This window comes from Sinocyclocheilus anshuiensis, unplaced genomic scaffold, assembly GCF_001515605.1.
Source record: "Sinocyclocheilus anshuiensis isolate Anshui unplaced genomic scaffold, SAMN03320099.WGS_v1.1 scaffold1095, whole genome shotgun sequence".
Lineage (NCBI taxonomy): Eukaryota > Metazoa > Chordata > Actinopteri > Cypriniformes > Cyprinidae > Sinocyclocheilus > Sinocyclocheilus anshuiensis.
In genome coordinates this window covers 77,628-97,967 of record NW_015544226.1, presented here as the reverse complement: position 1 = coordinate 97,967, position 20,340 = coordinate 77,628, and the positions used below count along the sequence as shown (strand labels likewise).

General features: G+C 37.1%; 2 protein-coding genes across 2 annotated transcripts in view; both read right to left on the bottom strand.

Annotated features, from left to right (window-relative positions):
* Window positions 1-12,340, bottom strand: part of LOC107697343 (lissencephaly-1 homolog B) — a 61,540-nt gene extending 49,200 nt beyond the window's left edge. The window contains exon 1 of the mRNA XM_016498084.1: window positions 12,139-12,340. The gene's annotated coding sequence lies outside the window, so the exon portion shown is untranslated. The remainder of the gene's footprint in view (window positions 1-12,138) is intronic.
* An 896-nt stretch (window positions 12,341-13,236) lies between these two features.
* The window catches only part of LOC107697344 (clustered mitochondria protein homolog), a 17,068-nt gene continuing 9,964 nt past the window's right edge, over window positions 13,237-20,340 (bottom strand). Inside the window, 12 exon segments of the mRNA XM_016498085.1 lie at window positions 13,237-13,693; window positions 14,990-15,063; window positions 15,423-15,557; window positions 15,630-15,723; window positions 15,840-15,961; window positions 17,531-17,656; window positions 17,769-17,849; window positions 17,938-18,077; window positions 18,957-19,110; window positions 19,211-19,295; window positions 19,375-19,619; window positions 19,748-19,810. Coding sequence (XP_016353571.1) covers window positions 13,540-13,693; window positions 14,990-15,063; window positions 15,423-15,557; window positions 15,630-15,723; window positions 15,840-15,961; window positions 17,531-17,656; window positions 17,769-17,849; window positions 17,938-18,077; window positions 18,957-19,110; window positions 19,211-19,295; window positions 19,375-19,619; window positions 19,748-19,810 — 1,473 coding nt within the window. The 3' untranslated portion in view covers window positions 13,237-13,539.

Below are 20,340 nucleotides of genomic sequence, written 5' to 3'. Positions count from 1 at the left end.
GTATATCAGTCTGGCGAGTAAACTAAAAAATGTACTAGCCAATGGAGATTCAATTGCCAAGGTGTCCGTATAGGGTTGGGCTCATAACTCGTTAAATGGACTTTGCTTTTTCATTTGAAATGTGTCAGTCACTGTGCTTTCGCGAAAGCGAAAATGCAAACTGTAATGCAAGATTTGCAATTGCATTTGGATTATGTCACAATTTATGCACCCACAGGTGGAAAACGCAATTGAAAATACAATTTGCAATTGCTTTTGAAAAAAGTCCTGAATATTCTTCCATACTATACCACGTGTGTTTGGAGTATGTGTAGTAGAGGACAGAACAGAGCGCCGTTCATTCACTTTGAAGCATGCCACACATTCACGCAAACACATTAAGCCACACTAAGCCATATCAATATTTTGATTTTAATGTGATACACTGTGCAGCTCTAATCAGTAATACTGGATGCATTTATGTGAAGGTATTACTTGCCTTATAAACAACTAATTGTTAAAGTTATGATTCATGTCCCAAGCAGGGGAAACAAGTCAGCTTAACTTCCCTGCATTACACAAAAAGCAAAGGTCAGTATACATCTTTTAATCAAAAGGAAGTACAAGCTCTTCATACAATCCTTCTATAAAACTCACCAAACTCAACAATAGCTAATTTCTAAAATACCAATCTATCCCATGGAAAGCCCAAATACAAACAATCTTTTACTGCAATCCGAATTTCAACCTAACAAACTTATAAGACAGAATGTCACAGGATGTTGGCCATATTTAGGATTAAACAACCCAAAACATATGGCTTCAAATAGGGTTCCAATAACCACCGCTTGACTCACACAGAAAGCCAGATCTGGCGAGACAGTGTCTAGACCAATTCTGAGACTGTTAAATGCTTTCAGCTCTATAATATAATGATTTATTTAAAAACATGCCTGGGCACATCAATGCTATGTTATAGCACAAAGACAAATGTGATGCATGAAATGAGGAGATAATATGCCTGGTCGCACTGGTGCGACTTTCTCAGTTGGTCGCACCAGCACTAGGGGTGTGCGATATATATCGTCTGCGATAATATCGTAATAAAATGCCCATAAAATGTAAAAATCTGTTTAAACTTATTGGAAAAGATTAATTTCTATCAGTATGAACTGACCACCACACAGAATATGAAGAATATTAAAAACATTATGAGTCAGCTGTCTTCGGCAGTCCTTAAGGTACCAGCATAATAACACACTCAGCAAAATATCGTCTAATTATCGTCATCGATAAAATCCCAGAAAATATCGAGATATTATTTTTTGTCAATATCGCACACCCCTAACTATCACATGATTTGTATTTTGTTGTGTTTTTTTTTTTTTGCTACAACATGGGATTAATCAATGCATGCTGATTGAACAGTTTTTTCAGGAATCTCACTTTACCTTCTGAATGGCCGTGTTGAATGTCAATATGACCAATTAGGATATTGGTAGATCTTCCATTATCAATGACACGGGCACACTCTCACATTCTTTGGTGTAGATGTCCTAATCATAAATGATAGATAGTGGGCGGAGGCAATTTTGTCAGCAGTCTTTTTTCTGAGATTGTCTGCTATCACTCTTATAAATTGGGCACAGGCCATGTCGTTGGCATAAGTGGGATAAACATTCAGCCTGTTCTTTTTCATCAGTATTATTTGTGATTTGAATTTTGTGAACGGGAGTTCCTCTTTTGCTATGTGACGCTTTTGAATTTGCAATCTTGGTGTCATGTTTTACAAGAAAATATAATTGTCTGTTGTGCTTACATCTTTACACCTGTCACTTTCTAAGACTAAAATCAATGCTTGAAAGATGAATTCATCAATATTCTTAATAAAAAGCACACAAAAAAAAAAACCGAACAATGACAAACTACATAACATTTATTAACAAAAACAAATAAGACGAGGCATGGCACTCACCACATGATGTACTATATATACACGTATATTGATAATAATTTACAGATTTAGCAAAGCACTCCTACTGACAGCGCCTCTCTCAGTCTCTTCACGTGATCAGTGAAATCTGACTCCTGCTGCACTGTGCTGTGGCTCTGCAGCGTTAGACCTGTCGCAATAATCAATATATCGACTTATCGCACAATACATGTTAGGGCCGTCAAAAAAAATTCGAATTTCCAATATTAGTCTAATTTAAAATAAAAATCCACATTCGAATACAAAAACGTTGCATTCAAATTTTAGGTGTGCATCAGGCTGCCTTATCAGTGGCGCACGAGATAAAATGACGATGTAAGTGTCGTTGCATTATAATGTCTTTGTTAGCCTATCCAGTTGAAGCCACTAGATGCGGCGCTGCCGCGTTGTTCATTAAAATATTGCGGAAAAAGAACATCAATGCGGAGAAGATCTTGTTTACATCAAAGCTGAAACCAAGCAGTTCACACAGAACACATATTTCGTGAATTTTCTAGAGGGATATCTATCACCATTGCATTTCGCACAAAAGAACCGCATGTTTAGAAAGCCATGTAAAATTAATGCAAGTTTAACTTTGAAAAAAACATATATCGAGACTTTACAGCGGGTTTTTCCCCCATCCCACTGCATCTCATATTTTTAAATGAAAAACGTACTCTGTGTGATTGGCTTGCCGCGCCTTTGTATTAAACTATGCATACATACATGATGCTGTTTTGTTTATAGTTGTTTAAGCAACTTAATTATAATTGGTTTATAAACATTGTTGTAAACATTATGCACATTTTTTCACATATAGTCATGTTATCTTATGCTTTGAATAAACGTGCATTAGTAATATTTTGCTCAATGCGCCCTCTTGTGGCCTCAGAAGAGAAGCCAAAAGCTTTTCTTCACCCTAACTGAAATTATGCATTTTAAATTTGAATATAAATTCAAATTTTGATAATATTTAAGTACAAAATTCGAATTTACTTTTTCAGCCATTTTGACAGCCCTAATATATGTACATGATAGAGCCCGACCGATATGGGTTTTTTGGGGCCGATACCGATATTTGGGAGTAAAGAAAATTAAAAATAAAAGGCAGATATCGATATATCGGCCGATATTCTTTGTATATATTATAGTACAGTACCAGTCAAAAGTTTGGACACTTTCCCATTCGTGTGTCCAAACATTTGACTGGTACTATATATAGAATACAGTATATACATACACAGAATATATATACATAAACACATTTTTTGCAATGATCACTCAAATGTGGTGATCAAACACTTATAATGACGCGACAAAGATATGTAATGATGGAGGCACACTTACGGTCGAATAAGACAACGCTTGAATGCTGCTGCCTGAACAAGAGACCGCCTTACTGAAGTGAAAGTGTTGGCTGGTGTCACTATCTCACGAATGCGCCGGCGGATCTCCACCAAATCCGGGGGATCCCTTCAGCTCGAGAAGCCCTCTCGAACGCCACCCTCCGCGCATCGGTAGCCCCCCGGGATCGCTAGATCGGTCAGCTCCGGACCGCAAATTTAACCGCCCGTAACTCCCGAACCCCGGGGGCTATAGACGCGGAGTTAAATTAACAATTATATATAAAATATTAAACTTTTAAGAACCCAAACACACTGTAAACAATTCTACATCAGTAAAACACTGACCATAACCTACATTAAGGTTGAAACAATGACAGCAAAAGTTTTTGCCATTTAACCCTCTGGGGTCTGAGGGTGTTTTGGGGCCCTGGAGAAGTTTTGGCCTGCCCTGACATGTGTTTTTTTTCAGTATCTTAAAAAAAATGTAATGGCTAAAGTCTGATAACACTGTATTCAGCACAAACTGGGCTACAATAATATGTGAGCAACATGAATGTACATGTTTGTGCTTTTGAGAAAACAATGTTTATACGTGGTTAGTGAAAAACTATTTTTTTTAAAGTCACTGACATAAGGACATAAAACACATACTTTTGAGAACTGAATGTGGTAGACTAGAGTTTTTGCTACAAAATTATGTGAAAATTATCCCGTTCACTTATTTACAGAAAACAATATATTGATTTAACATTTGTAAAACATGTTTTGTGACAGAATGCCCTTATGCGAGGGAGTGACAATGGCCATGAATATTTAGTGATTCACACCTGAGAGATAGCGTTAACCCTCACACTACTTTTATATCTTGTGGTTTTAGATGTTAAAACATTAAACAAACATCCTGGCGTTGTGAGACATTTAGACAATGAAATATCACATATTTCAAAATGTTTCACTTGATTTCAAACATGTAGTCAGGAATTAGAAAAGTCTAACTAGTAAAATGTGTACAAATTATGTCACAATAACAACAGATGCAAGTAATCTTAGGCTACTCATCAGAGTGATATTCTCCACAGGATCTAGCTGCGCGACGCATTGCGTTGTGAGGTAAATTCTGGGTTATTTCTCTCAGCGCGTCTTCCAGAAACAAAAAGTAGCCGGGATGAACTCGTCACGTTTGTTTATGCGGAGGCGATGTGGGCGTTTACATGCGCGCGCGTCTCACGTGGATGTTTAGAATCTGCCTTTTGGCCATGCATTCATCATAGATTTGTCTGTGATACTTCTGCAGGTGCTGATATAGGTTGGTTGTGTTGCCTCGCGAGGTCGACAGACAAAAATAATTCCAAAATAATTCCAAACATATGCGGTGCTTTTTCGTTTAGGTACCAAGTCGTCTGCAGACACACTTTGTTGGGAAGTTGAACTGCTGCTCCCGCTCGCGCTTATCTTTTCCAAATGGCGCTATTTGCTGGTTCAGTCAGCACGTGCAGTGAATGCTCCCTATTGGTTAAACTCTGCATCAAAGTAAAATGCGCATGAAGCAAACTGTGAAAAACTACGTAGATGCTTGTTAAATCTCTGATAGTCCTTCATCTAAATAATCGCAGCTCTTGCGATTTGAAAATCACACCCTTTCAAATCGCGATTTCGGTTTACAAACGATTAATCGTGCAGGCCTATCGGTCGGGCTCAAGTACATGACCTCAATCATTTTTGGTGACAATATACTGCCCATTATATTTATAAAAAATATATGTCACCATGTCTTTTGCAGCTTCTCGTACATAACGTGGTTAAGTTGGTGCTAGTTCAAATGTAAAAAACTGCTTCTACAAAAAAAGTTTCATCTGCAGATATGGCCTTGTTTAGGGATCTGTGCCTTTGTGCATACGGACATCTGACTGCTAAGTAGGGATTGTGTTTTTCAGCAATACAGTGCACCCCTTAATTTACAGAGAAAAGAAGGTGAGGGAAAAATCTCCATACAAGTTATTTGTAAATTTTTCTTTTTTTCTACTTGTTACTTTTCACTTTTTGTTAGAAAATGTTAATTTACTATTTATTAGGGGTGGGAATCTTTAGTCACCTAAAGATCCGATCCGATTCTGGGAGTCACGATCAGATTTCAGAACGATTCTTGATCTACTTTTCCCCCCTTTATTAATTAATTAGTTTACCGACTTGAGAATCTTAAAATTTTACCATTATGATGTATGGAGTGTAGATTGATGTGGAGAAAAAGTAATTTAAGGCAGTTTAACATAAGGCAGCAACATAACAAAATGTGAAAAAATAAAGGGGTAGGAATACTTTCGCAAGGCAATAGAAACATATTACAAACAACAAACAAAGAGTGCTTTCAGTATTTAAGATTATCTGAACGTTTTCCATTCCAGAACTGTGAGTGATTTTTCTTCATTTATACTGTTGTTTTTTACTATGACATCATAGACAGCGGGAGATCTATTAAGCATCTAGACTATTCCACGATCAGCTACTGTAAGTAGCACATATTCAAAAATAAAATAAAACAAGCCAATAAAACATTTCATTCATGGGGATGGACACAGAAACTAGCCTCATTATGAAACCTCTTATTAAATGGATGTCAACTTCTATCTATGTCTATCGTCTCTAAAGGCTGGAATACACTACACAATTTCTTGCCCTGATTTTCCACCGATTTACAGTCTGGAGAAGTTGATGTTAGTTGCCAAAGGTCAGAGCCATTCTGTAGATTAGAGATGACATAAAACCATTTTGAGACACAAGTGCATTAAACCACTTACACGGAGTCACGCACAGCCGCATGCGCGAGCAGTCTTCACAAACAAAGTGCGCGTCAGCATTTGAAACTGAAAGCAGCCTTCTGTTAGTGAGGTTCATATTTTAAATATTTAAGTCCACTGCATTCCAAACCAGATAAATGATGACTTCGTAGAGCATTTGTAAGGAAAATACCGACGGGCGAGGCTGCACACTTCAAGTGTAACATCAAACAAAGCGTGTGTCTCTCACAGCGCATCCGGTGCAATGAAGCCTGCGAATGTCCTTGTAATTTGCTTCAACCTTTCCGAACTTTATGAAAGATTATTTTACGGAAGGTTCGAGTGGTGTATGTGGGTGAGGAATTGGAAGCAAGCATAATACGGGTGTTTCTAAAGCAAACTCAGCGTCATCGCGTATCTGGTTACAAACTAAGCTCAGAATCGATTCTGAAATTCTCAGTATCGTTGGAGAGAGAATCGCATGCATCGATGGATCGATTTTTTCTTCCACCCCTACTATTTATTCAAGTTTTTTATTTTGATACTTAATTTCCATGATCTAAATATTCTTAAGAATTAAAAGGTTGTTGTCATTTGAAAGTGTGTGCATCGTCATGGCAGCGTCATCAGCTTGAGATCGGCCTTTTTAGAGACCGCCGATCAATCATCCCAACGTGATTATCGGCCGATCAATCGGAGCACCCCTAGCTTTTATATTATGATTATATACTCACTCAGTGACATAAAATGGTCTTAAAATGACAATAATATTATCGCAATTATTTCTGGGGCAATATATCGCACAACAAAATGTTATCGTCACAGGCCTATGCAGCGTGCGCTGTATGGAGCAGAGCAGCCCACGTACAAATGCGACCACGTCAAATTTTAGTTCGCACATTCTCAAAAAACGGTCGCAGTCTAGAGCCCTTCAATCATAAAAGCGCTAGCCTATAGTTTGGCTGCAGTTATATGCAAACTACTATTAAAACAAAAAAAATAACATTTCTGATTCTGGAAACTGACAAAAACAAGAAAAAAGCAAATATTCTGAAATGTCTGGTTCTCAATTTTGGTTTAAAGGGGACCTATTATGCCCTTTTTCAAGATGTAATAGTGGTCTTGGGTGTCCCCAGAATGTGTCTGTGAAGTTTCAGCTCAAAATACCCCACAGATCATTTATTTTAACATGTGAGAAATGTATTTTTTGGGGCATGTCTAAAAACAAAAAACAAAAAAAAAAACAATATTTAACGCGCATCTTATCAGTAAAGCCGGTTCTGTAATCAGCGGTAAATCTCCATCACCTGCGGTCTTTCACATTGAGCAGCATTAACTACACAGAGCCGCTGTTCACTGAAGAGTTGCGCAAAACCACGTTCACATTCGCGCGATTTTTTGCGCTGCTCATCAGTGAACAACGGCTCTGTGTAGTTAATGCTGCTCAATGTGAAAGCCCGCAGGTGATGGAGATTTACGCTGATTACAGAACCGGCTTTCTGACAAGATGCGTGTTAAATATCGCATGCGATTAATCGTGCAGCCCTACTTTAAATGCATGAGCTGCATTTTCCCGCCCCGTCTTCAAAAGAGGCATATATACCTCTGCTTTGCATACCTACAGCAATAAATAGTCGGTAGAAGCAACTTGACTGAGATTTATGTACTTGTAGAGTTTTCACAGCCTATTTGCAATGACGGATGAGCAACACACATACACACAAATACTTCGACAATGTTTGCTATGTGCTTTAACGAAATGACACGCACACAAATACGGTTTTAAGCACTATAACGACATGACATTTATGTGTCATGTTCAAATATTACTTCTCGTACAGGTGCTCATGTGGCAAATGTGTGGGGATGCCTATGGTAATGCAGGACTGTCAGTCAGCGGCCGTGGGCGGGACCTGAGCAGTGTGATGTCACACTGCACAGAGAATCAAAACGGCATGTCTAATGAGACTGAGTTGGTTTAATGGGGATTAAAAAATAAGGAGTGGGTGAATTTTTATCATTGTAGGATGGTTGTGTTCACACACTGCCAGCACACATTTATGTCCAAACACCATGTAAAGGTGGATTTTACATAATAGGTGCCCTTTAAACAAAAAAAAGTAGTAGAAAAAAGAATGCACATACAAAACAAGTCAGACGCAGCTGCAAAGTCAAAAAAGAAATGGTGAATACTGATTTATTGCTACAAAAAATAGCACTTAGGAAGAGAAGTAAACCAAACAGCTAACAAAAAGTCCCCAAAACATTTTCTTGAAAATATTTTCCTTTAAAGTCCCCCTGTGGTGAAAATCAAGTTTTTTTATGTTGTTTATTTGTCTATGTGGTGTTTTTAATATGCTTTTAGACAAACCATGTGCCAACCTATTTATCAGCACCATTGCTGAGTATTTTCTCCTTAAAACTGTAGTTTCACAAAGGCAGTCACAGAAACGCGGTTTGAAACGCGGCCTTTTTTTTCTACGTCACAAAATTCAATAACCAATCGCGTCAAGGGATTCTATCCTTAGCGTATCATTAACTGTGCTGCAAAGCAGAGGGTCTAGTGAGAGGTTAATCCGGTAACAGTTATATTTTTTCTGTAGATGTTTCACTAACTGTTAAAGGGGTCATATGATGCGATTTCAATTTTTCCTTTCTCTTTGGAGTGTTACAAGCTCTTGGTGCATAAAGAAGATCTGTACAGTTGCAAAGACTAAAGTCTCAAATCCAAAGAGATATTCTTTATAAAAGTTAAGAGTCAACCACGCCTACCTAAAACGGCTCGTTCTAACACGCCCCCACATGTCTACGTCACGATGTGGGAAGATTTGCATAACACCGCCCAAATGTTCACGCAAAGAAAGAAGGCGTAACTTTGATTCTCGCTGCAGTATTGTTGCCGTGTGTTTCGTTGTGAAAACGAAACTACTTTGTTTGGCCTTCCAAAAGAGGACGATATCCGCTTCATCATGCCTGGAGCTGATCTGTGCTGGTCGCCGAGGAAATACATCATTTTCGCGCTGTGGATCGCTGATGTCCCCACTGGATGCAACAAATGCCTCGTTTATAATGGGTTTTAATGTTTTTGTCTCTTCGCTCCGGCCGGTACACGGCATCACAATATGGTAAGGGGCGTAACATTTCCGTCACACGCTTGAGGTAGTTGGCCAATCACAACGCACTGGATAGCTGGCCAATCAGAGCACACCTCGCTTTTCAGACTCATGAGCTTTGTAAAAATCGAAGCGTTTCAGAAAGGCGGGGCATAGAGGAGAACCAATAATGTCCAGTATGTGGAAAATAATATTTTTTGAACCTTAAACCGCATTAACATTTCATTACACCAAATACACAACATAATGTTCTTTTTAGCAACATCATATGAGCCCTTTAATATTTCCCCCAAATTTCATGATGTCATGTGCTGTTAGCGCTTATTTATTTGTATTTAGAACCGCTAACTTGAATAATAACCCACGGCAGCAGTATAAAAGTAGCCCGGAGTCAGACGCACCTCTCCCGCAATGACATCCGCACGTCACACGCGTATGCTCGTGGGCGCGATTTAGAAATCACAAACTGTTTCACTGCATTTGAGTCTTCAAGGTATTTTGAGGACACAACATTGTCAAGTAAGTAAATTTAACGAATGTTACAGTATCCACTGTAGTTGTCCGCTAGTAAAACAGTTTTATCAGTCATTATCAGTGTACGAACCAGAGCAAACAGATAATGTTACCTCACGAAGTTAGCCATCAGTCTCCTTGCTTGCATTGAGCATACCAGCTTATTTCTGGTTCAAACACATATGGCTTAATTAAACCAGTATTTACACTTGCCATTGCCATTGTATGCCGTTTACTACAGTTCAGTTAGTGGATCAGGAGGCGCTGGCTCATGGCTGGCTGGTGTATGACTGAGTGGAGGCGGGGCTAATTTGCGTATTCATAGATCCGCGTATAGTAATTGAGGCAAGGGTGTAGAGTTACATTCAAGCTATTTTACGGCATGAGAAAATTATTTTCCCAAGAAAAAACATTTAAATATGTCATTTTGATGATCAAAGATGAGTTTTAAAGGATACATTTTTTGACTACAGGGGGACTTTAAAACAAAGCTAATACTTTCATTACAACAGCATAAACCACTAGTGCGGAAATGACAGCATGTTGAATTTTGATTTGGTTTAATTGTGCTCTGATGCAGTTAACTGGTCTATAGGTGTGTCTCAAACCGTTTCTAAGGCTGCCCCATTGACAGAAACATCTACTCCCAATAAATCTCCACAATACACTAAAATCAGTGAGGATTGGCTGTATACTTGTATAAAAAGTATGCTAAATATTAGAGTTGCTAGAAGAACATTGTAATGCTGCAACAAAAATGCACCATGCTTTTTATGTAGCTATGGTGTTGATAACTACCGGGTAAATTTTGATATAGGCCTACAATCTTGAAATCAGTCTATGTTTCACATTAACATTTGGCGATAATTTAGCAATGTTCTGATTAGTACGGAGTAACATAAATGCAGCAATCTGAGCATTTATTGTAAGAATTTTGTGACAAAATGGACAGAATTTGAGAGATGAGACTATGTTTTTTTATTAGAAGTAACAGAGCACAAAGCTCTTTGTGAATAATGGATGGGCGGCGTGCTACAAATAATGTTTGGTTCAAAGAAATACCGCGGACCTTGCAACCATGGCTTGAACTGCGGGTGATTCATAGGGTCAAATAGAACCTGCGTTAACTATGATATATCTAGCCTATTTTTTGTTTTTAAGTGAGACTGCATTAATGCGTTAATGCATGAACTTTGACAGCACTAGATCTACCAGATTTCGTGTTAAGCATTTATGTTGGTGTGTGAACAGGTCTTAATTTACAATAATTCCAAATATATAGGAGCACATTGGATGTATTTATGGAAAAAGGCCTACAACATACATAATTAATTGATAACCAGTTTTATTTCCAAGAAATTCTCAAGAATTGTGAGCCAGTTGTGTCAGTGTCATTTTCATCTGGGTAGGGTTAAAAAAAAAAATTACTCACATTATAATTAGATTGCAATAAATACGTCACACTGAATGACGTCAGATGTAAGGCAAGTTCAGGCCAAGCAGCCTAAAATGAATTAGGCCGGATAAATAATAATCATTAGCCACAGTAAGGCAACGCCCACGTGGTAGGAGAGAGTGATGACAGCTGAATAATCTAAGGCGTGCGAGCATAAATATATAGTGTTACCGAGAACATGTCATGATTCTTGAGCTGGTGATGTAGCTTAGCACATATTTATTAATGTCTTAACAACATTAAGTTTCTGGGGGCTCACAATAAGACTTAAGTATCGCATATTTATCTTATTCAAAATCATTCCATCTTGAAAACTGAATCAAAATATGACGGCAGCCACAGTCAACGTTGACAATTTGTTTGCCAACTATAATCATGAACGGCTCGACTATTGATTAGCTAACGCAGCATAACACATCATACACGCCCTTGTTGACAGATTAAACAGCATTTTATCATAACCGTAGCGAAACATAGTTATGCACCGGCATCGACGTGATGAATCTCCGGCCTTCAGCCGTCACAGGCACACCCAATCCCAGATTTCACCAACACCAGCCACTGAAATACAACTTTAACGGCTTTAAAGCCACGGTAGTGCGACAGAGCTTTTGATACACATAAATACAAATGACACCAGTTGTTATTACTTATTCAATGAGTTTAGTGCGGAGAGGATGCTAACATGAACTAGCTAACATTAGGTGTCAAATCACTTAAGGCCGGCAGTCACAAATTTCAGGTCAGACAAGAGGTTTAATTTAATTACATGAGGATGAATCTACTTTTCTATTCAAGTTATGCCATTACCGGCTTTAGTTTATATGGCTCTCTGATATTCCCACCCTTATTTTGTTCTAACGGCCTATCCGCCATTTTGAGTCAGTCAGGCAGGGCGGCGCAAATTTCGCAGCCACATACACACTTTCCCCGACTCACTTTCACTATAGCGCAGCTAGCAGCAAATATAAACTATCCTTACCTTCTTATATGAAGGGTTTCTCATCTGTCTGATCACACAGCCAGGTAAAAAAGAAAACGAATGAGATAGGTCTCTGCTGAAAATCACTTCCGATTTTCCGGCTCAGTCAGCGGCGCGGTTTCTCCTCCTTGATTTCTGCACCGCATAACCGTCTACTGGCGACGGGCACGCGCACGGTACAGACGGGTGCGAGCACGGTGCAGACGGGTGCGCGCCCGCCTTGAGGATCACAGCGGTCACTTACATCATAACCTTCAGCTGACACATTTTATGAGCTTTTTTGACGGTGTTTCGTTTCAATAAATATTGGCATTTACGAATATCCGTATTTTTAACCATGGGTATTCCAAATATGAATATTTGTTTTGTTTATTTTTATTTTTTAAACATTTATCTAAAAACAAACGTACTACTACAGTGTTACAGTTGTTACTAATGTAAAATCATTCAAATGATGTGATCCTCTTCAGTTATATTATTGCACATAGCGCAAAGCAATGTACTGCACCTATGATGGATAAGTGCAAATGGTCAGTGAGGCTACTGTATATCATAAGAAAATGTCATTACATTTCTGCGTGAGCCATTATTAATTACGTAAATTATTACGATTTTAATAAATGTAAACATGGGAACAATGTGTTGCAGATGTTAACTAACACGAAAACGACTAAAAACATTTTTTTGTTAAATGAAATAAAGCTGAAATAAAATAAAATACAAAAATTAGATGAAAAACTAAATGAAAATTAGAAATGTTGCTTTGGAAGCTAACTGAAATAGGTTTAATTTGAAGCATTAAAATGACTACATGGAAATAAATACAAACTAAACTGAAAATTAAAACTACTGAAATAAAAATGACCTAAATAATAATATTTAAAAAATAAAAATGATAAAATGAAAACTGCAAATCTAAAAATAAAAGCGAATTTAAAATATTAATAAAAACTATATAAATAATTAATGTTATTTACTGCTTTATTTGTAGCACTTTTCACAAATAATTTTATCACAATGCAATAATAATACTTCTTGTCCTAAATTCTTGAAATCAAGCCAAACTCAGTCAAGTATGAAGTGCATGCATTAGCCCTCTTTGCTAGTCACTGCTCAGTGGCTCTTATACATATATAGTGCAATATTCACAAAATGTACAAAGAAGACATAAATGATCAGACAGTCTGGTTTACAAATGTGCAAATTTGCCTAGATACACTCAACAGCCAGATACACTCGTGCTTTTTAAAGGGAGTGCTATATATATAAGATCATCCACCACACTATTTGGTCAAGAGTTACATTTACACATTTTTAATTTCATGTTGATATGTTTAAATCCCAACTACAACTGTTCATTTAAGGGCTCATCTGTTTGTTCACTTTATTTAAAGTGCAGTCTTAAATTACAAGGCTTAAGTCCTGTTGAGTTATAGCTTGTGATGTGTCGTGGTCCTCAAACAGCCCCTGCAGATCCTCCATTGACTGAACATTATTTCGTACGAGCTGTGACGTTTTCTGAGCATCAGTCCTGAGTTTCACAAGGTCTCTGTTACTTCAGGGAATTAAAATATGGCTGCATGTTAAAGAGTCAATCAAAGAGAGTATAATATAGAGAAAATTTTGACAATTTTAATGTGACTTTCATAGAACAAAAAGTAAGATTTTTTAAACCTGTTAATAAATTAATTAATTAAATAATAAGCTAAATTAGGGCTGCACAATTAATCGAAATTAAATCGCAAAGGCGATGAAACGCGATTAGGCAGAAGCTGCGATTGTCATGCGTATCTTTCAGTGAAGCACGGTTCTGTGATCAGCAGTAAATCTCCATCCGAAGGCCAGAGGGCGCTCTCGTGCGGAAAAATCCAGTAGTAAATCTCCATCCAAAGGCCAGAGGGCGCTCTCGCGCTGAAACTCCAAATACGCCTAGCAGAAGAAACCCAGGAAATCCCTATAGCGGTTGCTGAATAAACAGAAGATTTAACTGCTTTCTTTGATTCAACGTGACTAATAAACACACGACTATGGCAATATATGGTTTATCTGAGTTCTTATTATTATAATTTTCATCATAATAAAGTATATCTATAATATCTATAATCTATAATCTCCATATGACTAGTAAGTCAAAATCTCAAATAACTGCCCTGATGACTTGTGTTCTACCCGCCTCACGACTATGGCAATATATGGTTTATCTGAGTTCTTATTATTATAATTTTCATCATGACTTGACTTGACTATAATGAAATGCTAATCGACATAGCCTTTATCACTGCTTAGAATACAATGAAATATTATGTGCCTTAATTATTCTGTGTAAGAAGCCACATCGTGTCACAGAAGGATTTATTTCAAACACTCGACTGACGTTATGAAGTGAGTTTGGAGTAAAAACGTGCTCTCAGATGGAGCAGAATTTACTACACAAAGCTGTAGTTCACTGAGAAGATATGCAAACAGCTGTCATTATCGCGAACGATTTAGTCGATTTCATAATCCTACGATTATATCGTCTGCGATTATGAACGCAATTTTCCGTAGCAGAGAACTACAGCTCTGTGTAGTAAATGCTGCTCCACCTGAAAGCAGGTGATGGAGATTTACTACTAATCACAGAACCGGCTTTACTGACAAAATGTGCATGACGATCGCGATTCGATTCGATTAATCGTGCAGCCCTAAGCTAAATAAATAAGTTTAAATAAAATAAAAAAAGAAGAAAAAAAAACTAGGATTTAAAACTGCCCTCAATTGGAAAAACACATTTATATTAAACACAGTTATAATTACATTGCAATCAAAGAACAATTAAACGGTTCCTAGTACACTTTCAGGTCTCTCTTACCTAAGAGGAATAAGGACAATTCCAGTGACAAGATTTAGCTGCTCCATTATCCAGACACGACTTGGAGAGTTCAGCTATATGAGGATGAAGCAAAGCCGAAGACAGTGTATTTAATTCATGATTATTATACAACTATGCATCAACTATGCATTTTTGTCATTCACAAACTGGTCCAGCTGGGGCTCAACTTTTTTACATTTTACCTTATTTGTATATTTGTATAGTTGTATTTTATATTTAATCTGTATATCTGTATTTATGTTCTACTGTTAGTGTTATCTGTATGCACCAAGGGTCTGAGAGTAACGCAATTTCAATTCTCTGTGTGTATGTGCTGTACATGTGGAAGAATTGACAATAAAGCAGACTTGACTTGACTTGACTTGACTTGAACTAAGACACATGTATTCTCTATGTTATGTACAATACTAACATTGAGAGGGAGAATATTGGTGTCCGAGCCAGTTTTGCAGATCCAGTTCATAGTTTTCTGTAGAATCACTACTTGATGTGTCAGATGCTTTAGGTACTCTGAACTTTCTTGGGTCTCTTCGTGCTCTTCTCCAACCTATTAAAGTAGCATTTATGAAAATCAAGGCAAAACAAATCTGCTTATCATTGTGGGAATGTAATCATTCACCTGCTTCCTGTATATGTCATAACGCTCCTTTTCATGCGTCAGTGCAGCACGGAAATCTCCTTTACTTTCATGCACCTTTGCCAATAAGTGATGACTGTAAAGAGGGACAGGATAATGACAGTTTTAAAACACTTTTCATTTATGTTTTTTGTCAGGTTGAGAATTTATGAGTAATGTATCCATCACGATGTGTTTCTGTTCACTCTTCACCTTTGTGCCAGTTTGAGAGACGAGGGTCCCTGATATTTGGAGGTCAGGGCAAGGGCGTTCTCGAGGAACTTCAGGGCAAGATCACAGGCCATCATACTATGAAGCACAAGACCTATCTTACTCTGTACAGGAGATGAACAAAAATATGTTTCAGTTAAAAGTGTTTTAATTCAATTTTTTTGTATTTAGTACTTAAGTATCAAACATTTGCAAAGATATGTATGACCATTATTTATCAATATTGGGGGAGATGCAAATACCATGAGATTGAAATTTATATGAATGCATGAGGGAAAGTATTACTGTTCAGTCGTTTGGGGTCAGTAATATTTTTAAAAATGTTTTTAAAAGAGGTATCTTATGCTCATCAAGCCTGCATTTGTTTTATGAAAATACAATAAAAACACAGTTTCAAATAACTGTTCTCTATTTGAATATATTCAAAATGTAATTTATTCATGTGATGGCAAAGCCGAATACTCAGCAGCCATTACTCCAGTCTTCAGTGTCACTGGATCTTTTAGAAATCATTTTAATATGCTGATTTGGTTGCAGAAACATTTACTATTAAAGGGATAGTTCACCTTCAGTTGCTGGTCCCCATTGACTTGCATAGTGTTTTTTTTTCTTTCTCCATACTATTGAAGTCAATGGGGACCAGCAACTGAAGGTGAACTATCCTTTTAATGGTGAAAGCAGTTGTTTTTCTGTATTCTTTGATGAAAACAAAGTTCAAAAGTACGGCATTTATTTTAAATAGAAATCTTTTGTTGCATTATAAATGTCTTTACTGTCACTTTTGTTCAATTTAATGCGTCACGGCTGCATAAAACTATTACTTTCTTTTTTGAAAAAAATCTCATTGAAATATACACTACAGTTCAAAAGTTTGGGATCAGTAAGACTTGTAATGTTTTTTAAAGAAGTCTCTTATGCTCATCAAGGCTGCATTTATTTGATCAAAAATACAGACAAAAACAGTAATCTTGCAAAATGTTATTACAATATAAAATAATGGTTTCTATTTTAATTTCCTTTCATTAATTATTTCTGTGATGCAAAGCTGAATTTCCATCAGCCATTACTCCAGTATAAAGTGTCACATGATCCTTCAGAAATCATTCTAATATGCTGATTTATTATTGGAATTATCAATGTTGGCAACAGTTGTGCTGCCAATAAATTAGCATATTAGAATGATTTCTGAAGATCATGTGACACTTTAGACTGGAGTAATGATGCTGAAAATTCAGCTTTGCATCACAGGAATAAATTAGATTTTAATGTATATTAAAATAGAAAAACATTATTTTACATCGTAAAAATATTTCACAATATTACATTTTCTCCTGTATTTGTGATCAAATAAATACAGCCTCGATGAGCATAAGAAACTCCTTTAAAAACATAAAAAATCGTTCTGATCCCAAACTTTTGAACGGTAGTGTATTTAAACAGTTCTTTTAAATTGTTTTTCAAATAAAATAAATTTCACAATATTACAGTAATTCTTATTACTGTATTTTTGATCAAATAAATGCAGCTTTGATGAACATATTAAATTAAATGAAATTAAATAACATTTAAAACAGTTGCAGATGGAGTACAGCATGTCACACTGGTGGCCACTAGTTGATGTTTTCAACTTCTGTGTTATTCATTATTATCACATTGCTATCATTATAACTCACATCCAGTAAAGCCATCTCAGGGTGGTCCTGTCCACACACCAGGAGCATCAGGTAGCGAGCACGGTATAGTAATCGCAGTGCTGTCACGGACTGCCCCCCAGCAAAGCAATAAAGACCAAGGTGCTTCTACACAAAGGGGAAAGAACTTTGATCGTCCCTTTCATATATTGATGCCAGCATAAGTGTATGATACTATAGTAAACCAGAGTTATTTGAATCAATAAAGATGCTTACTTACATATTCCTGTATAGTGTTAGGACGCTCAATTCCCAGAACTCTCTCACTGATCAGCACAGCCCTCTGCTGGTGACTGCGGGCCTGACAGCATAAAATTCAAAGTTTGTTTCAAAATGTCATTTTCTAATGACTTATTTAGGCTCATCTGTCATTCTAGAACACGTGATACCTCAGCATAGTCTCCGAGGATGTAGTGTATGCGTCCCAGTAACCGCAGACATATGCAGACATCCTGATGCAGAGCTCCGTAGACGTTAGTGAAGAGACCCAGAGCCTGGCTTATTAACTCACAGCCCTCTTTCAGACAACCTAGTGATGCACAAACATACAAAAGAGACTAAAGATTAAGGTTCGATTAAGTTTGGGGTCAGTAAAAGTTTTTATATTTTGAATGAAATTAAAACATTTATTTAGCAAGGATGCATTAAATTGATCGAAAGTGACAGTAAAGACATTTTAAAATGTTACAAAAGATTTATATTCCTAATAAATGGTGTACTTTTGATTCATCAAAGAATCCTGAAAAAACTGTATCACAGTTTCTACAAAAATATTAAGCAGCACAACTGTTTTTAACGTTGATGATAATAAGAATTATTTCTTGAGCACCATTTTAGCATATTACAATAATTTCTAAAGAATCAGAAATTCCAAAGACTGGAGCAATGGCTGCTAAAACTTCAGCTTTGATTACAGGAATAAATTACATTCTAAAATATATTAAAATAGAAATGATTTAAATTGTATTATGTATTATTGTATTATATATAAAATTACTGTTTTTACTTTGTTTTGATCATATAAATGCACCCTTGGTGGTAATAAGAGACTTCTTTAAAAATATCCTACCCCAGACTTCTGAACGCTAGTGTATATTCATATACATATGCATATACATGTATATCAGCTGTCCTTGTGTTTATTTTTATTTTTATTCTCTTGTTCTTCTGTATGTAAAATGCCTTGAGAATCTAACTAAAAAATAATATTTATTATTTGTATTATTATTAAATACATTTATTTAGATTTGTGTTAATATATTCCAATAATTGTTGACACTTTAAAAATAAAATAAATTTAAATACAATACAATAAATTAAAATACAAAATAATAAACTAAAATATTTTAGGCTAATAACATTTGTCCCCTAAATTACTCCTACACCTAGAGTTACTCTGAATGCTCACCTTGCTGTACCCTAGACTGACCACAATGCAGGAGAAAAAGCGCATCTCTGGACCTAGGGCTGATGTGCTTTACTACGGGGAAAATGTTAAGGATGTCCTCTTCAGTGAATACAGTTTTGTGCTCAGAATCAAAGTGATATTCTCTTAAAAGAATCTGAAGGAGAGATGGAGATGGAGTAGTTATCAGAGTTAGAGAGAAGCACAGTGACTGACAAAAACTCATGTTAAATCATATCTAGTACAAACTGATATACCTGAATGCCAGTTTTGATGGCGATCTCTCTGAGCAGGGTGATCCTCTGCAGCCTGCATTTGTTCACGGCCTCCTCCACACCTCCACTGCCAGAAGGAGATGAGATCCTAATCATATCAAATCACAGCACAGCATCTATTTGTGTTCAGAGAACAGGACACTCACCAGGGCAGGTTGTAATGGTAGTACTTCTGAGCCTCAGCTTTAATGGCCCCCCAAAGGTCAGTCGGAGTGAGGTTGGACCAGGCGGTCACAGTGCCGCCCACAGACGCACGGCTCCGCCTTCTCCGACTCCTGCGTCTAGAAGCTAACTTGTCGTTCTGCTGAATGACTCCGGCATCAGCGAAGGCGCTCAGGAAGCAGTTGAGGAAATGGCTGACGGAGGCAGACAGAGCAGATGGTTCTACAGCCTGGGGCAGAGACAAAGCATTAAGCATATAAGAACAGGTTTTGGCAAGGGTATCATAATATACAACATTATATTAGTGATATCCCCACCAAGCATTATAAAAACCATAAGTGATTTCTGGACACTCACCAAAAGATATGTCTTAAACAGATGTTTTGCACATCTGGTGATGAGCTCACAGAGTGCAATTCTCTGAAAGAGGCTAAAAATGGTTACTTTTTCAGATATCATCATTATATGATGTAGGTAGAGGAGTCATGCACATATTTTTCTTTTGAACTTCTCTTAAAGGAACACGCCACTATTTTTGAAAATAGGCTCATTTTCCAACTCCTCTAGAGTTAAACAGTTGAGTTTTACCGTTTTCGAATCCATTCAGCCGATCTCCGGGTCTGGCGTAGCACTTTTAGCTGTAGCTTAGCTTAGCATAGATCATTGAATCTGATTAGACCGTTAGCATCTCACTCAAAAATGACCAAAGAGTAGTGCTGGGCGGTATACCGGTTCATACCGAATACCGGTGTTTATTTTTGTTATGATATGAATTTTTAAAATACCGCAATACCGGTATATGTTGCTTAAACAATGTTCGGAACGCGACACTGTTTGAAAGGGGTCTCTTTTCACTGGTGTACTGTGGTGAGGGAACAGCTGTATGTGTTACTAAGCGTGAAAGTTCCGAAACTGAAGCTGTAGAACTAATAGAACGTGATGACAGAAGA